This window comes from Phoenix dactylifera, chromosome 12 (assembly GCF_051530095.1).
Source record: "Phoenix dactylifera cultivar Ajwa chromosome 12, Ajwa_hap1_PhDact_Kaust_v1.1, whole genome shotgun sequence".
In the NCBI taxonomy this organism is placed as follows: Eukaryota; Viridiplantae; Streptophyta; class Magnoliopsida; order Arecales; family Arecaceae; genus Phoenix; species Phoenix dactylifera.
In genome coordinates this window covers 1,945,850-1,954,914 of record NC_143201.1, presented here as the reverse complement: position 1 = coordinate 1,954,914, position 9,065 = coordinate 1,945,850, and the positions used below count along the sequence as shown (strand labels likewise).

General features: G+C 40.3%; 1 protein-coding gene and 1 long non-coding RNA gene across 4 annotated transcripts; one reads left to right on the top strand and one right to left on the bottom strand.

Annotated features, from left to right (window-relative positions):
• Positions 1-601: 601 nt before the first annotated feature.
• LOC103715626 (uncharacterized) lies at positions 602-8,984 on the bottom strand. 3 transcript variants are annotated; one of them, XM_088708508.2, is made up of 7 exons: positions 8,565-8,984; positions 8,234-8,467; positions 5,881-7,116; positions 3,460-4,839; positions 1,684-1,947; positions 1,339-1,567; positions 602-919 (listed from the first exon to the last, which is right to left on the bottom strand). In XM_088708508.2, exons 1-4 carry the CDS (start codon positions 8,861-8,863, stop codon positions 4,209-4,211), a joined length of 2,400 nt encoding a protein of 799 aa, XP_088564634.2. In that variant the 5' UTR covers positions 8,864-8,984; the 3' UTR covers positions 602-919; positions 1,339-1,567; positions 1,684-1,947; positions 3,460-4,208. The 3 variants fall into 3 exon arrangements, with proteins under 3 accessions (XP_088564634.2, XP_026663694.4, XP_088564633.2); XM_026807893.4 differs by having other exon boundaries at positions 1,078-1,567; positions 1,684-1,944; XM_088708507.2 differs by having other exon boundaries at positions 1,684-1,944.
• LOC148700335 (uncharacterized) lies at positions 1,462-2,000 on the top strand. Its single transcript, XR_015971952.2, has 2 exons — positions 1,462-1,603; positions 1,680-2,000. It is a non-coding gene; the product is annotated as an uncharacterized LOC148700335 (long non-coding RNA).
• Positions 8,985-9,065: the final 81 nt, after the last annotated feature.

The window sequence follows — 9,065 nt, the reverse complement described above, 5'->3', positions numbered from 1 at the left end:
AAGATGAGGATCAGTCCCTTGGTATGTCTTTAAAAAAAACGATGCAACATGAGGACTGGGTTTTGGTAACTATAGTTTCATGAAATTAGAGCACAAATCCTGGCCAAGTCCAGCGAAACTCCAACAGGTACCCTCAGTTACTGGAACTTGTAGCCTCGAACTATGATTGTTTTCGCTGCACAATAGAAAACAACAATGAAATGCTTTTTGAAGTCTTGGGTTCCAGGCTACTCGCAACAAAATGGAAACTGGAAAAGAGCAGTTCCAGCCCCTGAAAGTGTAAGCAATACAATCATATGCCATCAACCAAACTTTAATGCTAGGCTGCAGCAGCAGATGCTTCAATGTAACATTTTTTACTGAAGTGGTAATCAAGTGCTGCTCAAAAATGTTGTCAAATTCGGTAGATGTACCATACGCTCTCGAAACAGGCATTTTGCCTCAACCAAAAAAGTAACAGCCTGATTCCATGAGGGACTTCCTTAATCTCATGTACAGTCATCAAAGTCATGTCTCTCTTCAACACTCGAATTTAAACCATGTGGTAAGCAATGAAAAATCATTTTTTTTCAGATAACTAAATACAACACTCCGAATGAAGTTATAGAAAATGATAATGGTATATGCAAAAGTATCCAATATTCGATATAATGTGTGAAAGACCAGGATGAGAGCATTTTTCTGCAAGCAGAGCAAAAGGATAAGACAGTCTGAATCTGAAACGATAAGACCAAAGAATAAACTCCACAATTTTTTCTTCACGAGACTCGCTAAGAGACTGCTGTCTGTGTCGATTATTAAAATATCAAGTTTGGCCAGACTGTGATAGCTCCTCTGTAATTGGTCGAAGACAGACATGGACAAAGGCATCTTCTGTGAGCAGTCTTGTTCTTCCACCACCGATAATACACCATAGTCCCTGTCATCACCAAAACAAAACAAAACAAAAAAAAGAGAGATGTCATCAACTTTACCATACAAACCCACACATAATATCACGAACCACACAATAAGATCCATGATAAGTAGGTTTCAAAAAGTGGTGCCTAACTTATAAAATTCGGACCTAACACAAACCTGAAGAAAAATAAGGACATGGAAGCTGAAAGGTAGACCTGAAACCAATTTGGGTTGATTTGGGTTGGGCCAGGGTCCTGATAACAGCCTGATGCGTTTGCATAGCATAGGGGACAGTAGGTAGAGGTCAGAGGTTAGGATAGACACCAGTAATGGTCAATTTGGGGGCCTAGTGCTGCCTCCCTTTCTTAGGTACAACAGGATCCAGACCATGCCCACAACCATGTTCTCTTCCCATTGCTTCAATTATTGACGTCTCACCTCCATCCATTGATATTGCCCGCTCCTGAACAATTTCTTCCTCCCCACCAAGAGGGGACTTCTTCAAGCCACCAACATGAAGCAACTGCTCTGTGTCGCATTTTTGTGTGCTCTTGTGCTGGCCATATATCATTCCCACCAGCCATCCACAGATAGTCCGCCCTTCTCTCTATCTCCAACCATAGTAAACCAAATTTTAAGCAGGCGGCTTGGGAAGGAGCTAAGTTTTCTGGTAACAAAGCCATCAGGAGAACGGAAAGCCAAGGTTAGTTGATGAGTTTCTGAGTTCTATCAAAGAATAAAAATAAAAAGAAAAATCTTAGAGTTACAACTGGTAACAGATACCTCATGGAATGAAGAAATCAGAAGCCAAAGAAGGTTCTGCTGGCGGAGAGCACAATGATGACAACGAGGGAGGGCTAGTTTACAGTGCAGATTACCATGGAGCGACAACGCATCCTTCTCCACAGCCCAAGCATCCCAAACCATAGACCTTGCTTTGCTTCATTTGCACATATAAGTGCTTCTAAAGGGGTAAGGAACCATTCCTCTGATGTACCATGCTTCACGGGTCCTCTGATGTACCATTCTTCGAGGATATATGTACTGCTGAAGGCATTTTTAAAATATAAGGTTATAGCATTGCAGGACTACAGCATTTACATTTTGGGATTCATAAAACAAATTCTGAATCTGCATTACCAAATCAGGTCATATTTTGAACCCTGAAAACAATTTATAATAAAGATCCCATCACATTTTGGCACGCACAAAATGAACAGTTGCAACCAAGAGCAGCAATACTCTTTAATGTCAATTACACCATCCTTTCAACACCAGCTTGAGCATTGCCTTTAGCCAACCACACAATCCCATAATGTGGTTATGGTGAAGCAAAACCATACTCAAGTTAATCATGCAAGATGTAGCAAAACCCAGCTCACCGAGCCGCTAACCAAGTATGCCAAATCATAATTCTCATGGACCTTCCCAAGCCAAGCACAAATTCAAAGTCAGCAGGCTTCTGTGCATGGAAGAAATATATTTCAGAATGCCAGAGACTTTCCTGCCAACTACTTTAACCAACATTAAGCACAAACCTCCATCTTCTCCACGGATCAGGTTGTGACGTTCCTACTCATTGCAGATAATTCACCGCACAGGAAAGCAGGCCATAAATTTGTGATCTCAACAAAAGTACAGTTTAAGCAGCAATTGGATTTATCAATCATCTAAAGATTCTCCCCGAAATTATTGCAAAGACTGCAGGCTTGCAGGGAGTATATCTTGGCAGGTTGCAATTACAATTTTGACTCGTCTCTCGGTCATTAGATTAAAGACCAAGAGGTGACTAGATTGGATCTTGATCTAATCCAGTTAATACTGTAGCATATTTGTGCATTTTACCAATTATTGAGGAATAGGAAGAAAAAAATTGAGAAATGGAGGGAGATACACAGTAGAATTACCTAGTCCTAATAAAAGAAAATTACCTCCTCAAAATTTTGCCAATTGCCCAAATCTCATGAAAAAAGACATATATGTTATCATGTTTTTTTACCCTCTTGTGAAGTATGATGCTAATATTCAATAATATCTGATGCATATCTTTCCTCACATCGGGATTTAAATAAATAATGCCCCCATGAATTCCCTCAATTTTGGTGTATCCAAATGAAGAGCAGATATAAAATCTGGTTGGCCACGATCAAGACTTCGTGACAAATGAAAGAATTTGTTCTGGATATACTTGCAAACTAACATCATCAATAAAATACCTTTATGTACTTAAAGTTCATTGGAGTCGGCAAAGGTACTATAGCAGAAGTTTAATTTCCAATCAATAGCTCTTTCCTTTGATTGTGGCATCACAAAAAACAGATACCATCTCCCAATCAAAACATCATATTTTCCTAAAATTATGGTAGAACTAGAAGAATCAACAATTCAAGTGAAAATGTAACTCTATGTGCTTATAGCTTCAAATACTTCTGCAATTAAAGCTCATATTTGCTACTTCAAATATTTCACTTTTGACGATTACATATTTAGCTGAAACATCGGCAATCCACATAGCTAAATAGATGCATACTGAATGGCATATAATAAAGCTTTCCGTACCTCAGGAACTGGGATGGCCACCTAAGGAATGTAGGCATCTCTGCAAACAGTGCTTCTCTCTCCCGTGAACAAAACAACAGTTCCAGTAACAGCAACATTTTCAAAGCTAACTCTTCAGATCCAGCAAATCATACAGCCTATAGCAGTATGCTGTGATGCCTTTGTGGCCTTCAACACCAATGCTCACTTTCTGTGCATCTGTGCCACTTTTTCTTTTTAATTATGGTTTTAAGAGAAATTCAAGGCATTTGTAGTTGCCAAATTCAGCATGTTCAGTCTACTGCCTTAAGAGAACTGAGTTGATTCAGTACTTCTGTTTCTCCCGATTCACGGTGAAACACTGATAACGCACAAGCCAACCAAATTATACTGATATTGAAAGAGCAAACACTGTCTGATTCAACCACTCGAGTGTTTACCCAGCTCACAATATCCAGAACTACTAACAAACCCAAATAAGTTATCCTGATACTGCATCCCTACTCATGTTGGATTCCCTATACAATGTTAGAAAAATGACTGCAGCTTGACAACTCTGGCAGCTGAACAAGCTTTAAAATTTAACCAAAAAAGTAGTTCTTTTATGACATTGGTGTCTGTCAATGTTTTACAGCTGCCCAACAATTGAGGACATGCATGAGTTGAATGATCGAACTTCTCAGGTCCTAAACTTGCATAAATACAAGTCAGTAATTTAAGGTAAATAGATGTGAAATCCTGGATCACTGAGAACAATATCACAGTTATCACTAACTATTTTTAGAATGGAGTGACAACATCCCCTTCATATATTGTTTCCTGGTTTTTCTGTACTTTTCAAGCAGTATACCAAAGCTTTTACATGCATCTTCAAATATGACATACCTACAAAATTTGGACTTAAACTGAGTAAATTCGATCATAGCCTTCTTATTATCCTCATTATATAATACAATGAGGTCATCAAGCACTCCCAACAGATTATTAAAATCTAGTTTTTCATCAACATCTCCATGCTGAGGCAGATGTTGAAGCCATCTCATCCATTGCAAGGAATCATCACTTCTTTCCTGAACAACTGTTTCTATGATCCTGAATGCCTCAATGCAGTTGGAGCTAGCATGAATTCTCTCAATTATGTAACCAAATGTAGCTCTTTGGCTTAACAAAAGAGTCTGCACACGATGGTCCTCATCGGTATCAGCAGACCAATGTTTTGCAGCAACCATGCAAGCCTTCCTGAAGATAGGATCATGATCAGAGATCAGCCTGATTGCAACATGCAGCAGAAGTACAAACATAGTCCTTGAAGTTTCTAGTTTAGAATCAAAAAGTTGACATGATGCTTGCTTCTGCTTCTCATTCCACTCATGGAGAGCAACATGAGCAAAACCTTCCCACCTGCAACAAAGCTGCTCATGAGCATACAACAAACCAAACAATCAAAATATTTAGCACTCATGATTCGACTAAGTACGAATTAATAATTACAAGCACAGTGAGAGGTGACCCAGCATCTACATGGAAACAAGCATGATGGCACCAGGTGGCTAACAAAACTATAGAGAACTCACAATAATAAGGCATGATCTACTTAGGCATACAACAACTAGAAGTAGTTAAATCATAACCATAATCACAATCATCTTACCTTTTCCCAACTATTTGGAGTCAGCTTTATGGTTCGTCATTCGCCAAGTATTCTTAACTTGGGCTTCCTTTGATGTTATTCCAAGTTTCTCCACATCCTTACAATCTTCATTCATATAATTTTAGGTCCTCCTCTTCTTTTCTTTTTAATCTTCAACACAAACTAAAGTATCTCTTCTTATAGGGGCCTCCTTAGATTTTCGCTGTACCAGCTAACCGATTTTCCATCATTTTGTCCTTAATTTATGCAAGTCAAACATCTCCTCAAGTATATTCATTTCTTAATCTATCGTTCCCAGTTTTACCACGCATCCATTTTAACTAGTAATTAAATCATATGTTAAACACTAATGGTAGATAAAGATTTTGTTGCTGGCTTCTTTGCATTTCTAGTAATGTGTTCTCAACATAGAAACATGTCCTTTGAGTACCCTTCATCTAGAAATCATTGATATGAGACATCCAACCGAGTTCGCGCATTCACTGAAATGCAGATCAATGCAGAAAAATTCTCACTAATTCAAATAACAAATATGGAGAATGATGATATCCACTTGCTGGTCCAAACTAATGGGATGAGACTAGTTAATTATGTTTATGTGCAGCCACAAGACAACCCTAATTTATAAGGATACTGCTTGTTTGTAATGGTAAGATTGCACTTATATAGAACTATATGGTCGGTCTCCACAAATAGTAGCAATCACCATTACACTTACTGCCTTAAAACAAGAGATTAGAGCCTTCAATTAACATCAAAAAAAATTTGAAACATAATCAAAAAATGCTTACTCGAAAGGAGGCTCAACCTCAACAGCAAGTGTCAAATGCAAGGAAAAGTCATTAGATGTTTTACTCCGATATTCATACTCATCAATGATTGTATGAGCCTCATGAGGATAACCTCGAGGAACATACAAAATATCCCCTTCTTTGAGTAAAATCTGCATGCTTCCATTCATGCTGCTCTCTGAACCATGCAAGCTGCCAATAGGATCATATAACCTGGGCAGTATAGATGTTGGACGAGGCGAAATGGTCCATTGCTTGCACCCAAAAAGTTGGCACACAAACACGCAGTGGTCATCATAATGTTTGGCCAGACCTTGAGATCCAGGAGGCGTCATATACAAATTGGCCCCTACAGATGGTTGACCAAACAGATCTGCTAACCCTTCTGCAATAGCAGCAACTTTACCAGACCGAAACTCCATACCCCGCAGGGCAATTGTATAACCATTCCGAAATGCATCTTTACTCTTCTGGACACTATCTGCATCTATAAATATTGGACCAGTGTCATTCTTAAAAAAATGCAGCTCTTTTTTAACATATTTATTCAAGGACTCAGTGGTTAGTTCCTGTGTTTTCAAAATCTTAATGTCCTGTCCATACATAATTGGAGAACCCAATGAACCATTCACCTCATTCAGAAAAAAATTAATGTCTAATTCATCTGAAGCAATAGGCGGACATGAAACCAGCCCCAGTAAAACTGAATCAAGGACATCATCAGTCATTTTATGATTAAAAGAGTGAATCAAAGAACTGAAAATATTACTATCCTTCTCCAAATTCTCAGATGCCCCGCTTAGTATAAGCGGTGAATTCTCCCAGCAGTTCAGGACAAAATTTTCAAAGTCAGATTCTTTTCCTCCAAATATACTTATCCTGACCTTATCAGATCCCCAAGTTTCATGGTCAGGTTGATTCATGGAAAGCCTAAAAATAGTTGCAGCAAGATCACACTTTGTACCACGCAAGAAGCTTTTCTTCTGACTGTAATTGCTTGGTAATTCCAAACATCGAATCTTGTCCCACAGTGCCCTCAAAAAAGGCAGAAATCGTCTGACTATTTCCTTTGGGATTTGGTACAAGAATTCCACACTGCAAGTATTGACGAGGACTATTGCTGCATCCAGGAATAACGCTAGAATATTTTCTCTCATGGACCCTATCTTGGAAGAGTCCACAATGTCAAGAATATCAATATATAATGGAGTTGCTGCCATCTGACAAAATGAACATCTACAAAAAGTTAAGTCAAATCAAAACATTTTTTAAAACAAGTTACCAACAGCTACAACCACAACAAGAACAACAAGTTATACAGTAAAATGGTTTACTATGTAAGAATGTAGCTTGACTGGACCATGACTGAGGTTGGCAGATAGACATGCAGAATAAAAAAAATTTATTGGTGTAATGAAATTAAATCCATGAATTGAATTTCTAAACAATGCAACTTGCATAGAAAACATCAATACATTATGAGGGGCCGTTTGGCAAAATCCTAGATCTGGTGGGATATGCAGAGAAAATTGTATGGGATTGGGAGAATAAAGGGAGAGGGAGAAGGGAGAGCATGAGGATCATGGGCCTGATCCCTGCGAGAGGAAAAAAAAAACCTCAAGTGAGAGGGAGAAGGGAGAGGGAGAGCATAGGGATCATGGGCCCAATCATTAGGGGATACAAAATAGACCTCGAAAGGTCTTTCTTTTCATCCCGCAGGGATCAGTCCCTGCGACACCCTGCATCTCTCTCCCTCTCTCCTATTGTCTCTCTTCCTTCATTATCTCCAGCCAGGGTTTTCCCGAACAGCCCCTAAATGTGAAAACCAATTCCACCCTCTCTAGGCATAGGCCTTTGCAACTCTCTAGGGAATACAAAAATTTAACTTGGCACGAGCAATATGCTACGGTCCATGCCCAAAAGTCCTTACAGCTTCAATTACAATATTCTAGGTTCAGCATGCATACCATTTCTAAACTAAAGCAACGCGGAAAATGAATTTGTGCAATCTATGCGCATTGATCCAGACGGATTTTGATTTCCACTTGCAAAAGCCAAAAAAAATCAAGAAAGAACTTGAACAAGAACTTTTCATGAAGTGGATCATCACATAAAAAGAAAAAAGCAAATAAGCACAGCAACTACAAGCATAGTGGAGTCAGAAATGTCTGATGAAAGAACAGAGCCGCATTAGAGGGTTGGATTCTTTAGTCATCAATTGTATAAAGTATCTGAATTCTTTACAATTCTCTAAAAATTCAGAAAATATGCTGACTACGTCAGCTGAGACAGAAAAATCTGTCTCCTTATAACATTGAAAATGCCGAAAGATAAGAAGATAGGAGATACTTACAATAGCCTCTCAATAGCGAACGAATCTCTGAGCCGCTCCCTCCCAATCGGAGAACTAGAAAGATCCATGATAGCATTGCAGACTGCCTCGGCCACTCGACGGCTCCTGCTCCCCAGTGCCCACACCAAACACTTAATGACTCCATCATCGGATGCCATCATCGTGTTCGCCTCGAGAGACCAGAGTGCCGCGGCACCAACCACCTCGGCACTCAGCGCAGCCACAGAAGAGCATCTTACCAACCAAAGCAAAAGGGGATCCGTATAATTATTATTATCATTATCATCCTCGTGGAGTGAGCGAGTGAGTGAGAAAGAGAGAGTATATATACCTGCTCGTGAGGAGGAGAGGAAGGAGAGCGAGAAAGCATGGGGGAAGAGGTGGTAGGGAAGAAGGGGCCGTCCTTCTTGTTCTGAGGAGGGCAAGGTGGGCGCGGAGGAAGCGTTCGGTAATGGATCGGGCTTGAGGGTTGCGGAGGTTGGCTGCGGAAGCCAAGAGCAAGGGGAACACGGTGCGGTCGAAGGACGAGAGGTCGAGAGGAGAAGGAGGAGGAGGAGGCGCGAGGGAAGACTTGTTCGCTCTCTGCCTCCTCTTTCGGCAACCAGCGCCGCCGCTGCGGATTTCCTCCATGCCTCCTCGTTTTCTCACAAGGGCTCATGGTGGTGCTCCGGGGTCGATCGCATCAATAAAAGCGAGGCCCGGTAGGCGAGAAGCGGAGAAGGGCTCAACCCAGGCGGGCCACGGCCCACTAAAGCTGTGCATGGAATTTTTGGAAAGATGAGGAATCATCGGGACCGTCCGTCTGATGATGCCCTTTGAGATTCAAAATTCA

Coding starts and splice junctions, on each gene's coding strand:
- LOC103715626 (XM_088708508.2), bottom strand. CDS start 8,863: ATGGAGGAAATCCGCAGCGGCGGCGCTGGTTGCCGAAAGAGGAGGCAG. Junction 7,117..8,233: donor TTCGCTATTGAGAGGCTATT/GTAAGTATCTCC, acceptor AACTTTTTGTAG/ATGTTCATTTTGTCAGATGG. Junction 4,840..5,880: donor GAGGTTGAGCCTCCTTTCGA/GTAAGCATTTTT, acceptor GCTTTGTTGCAG/GTGGGAAGGTTTTGCTCATG.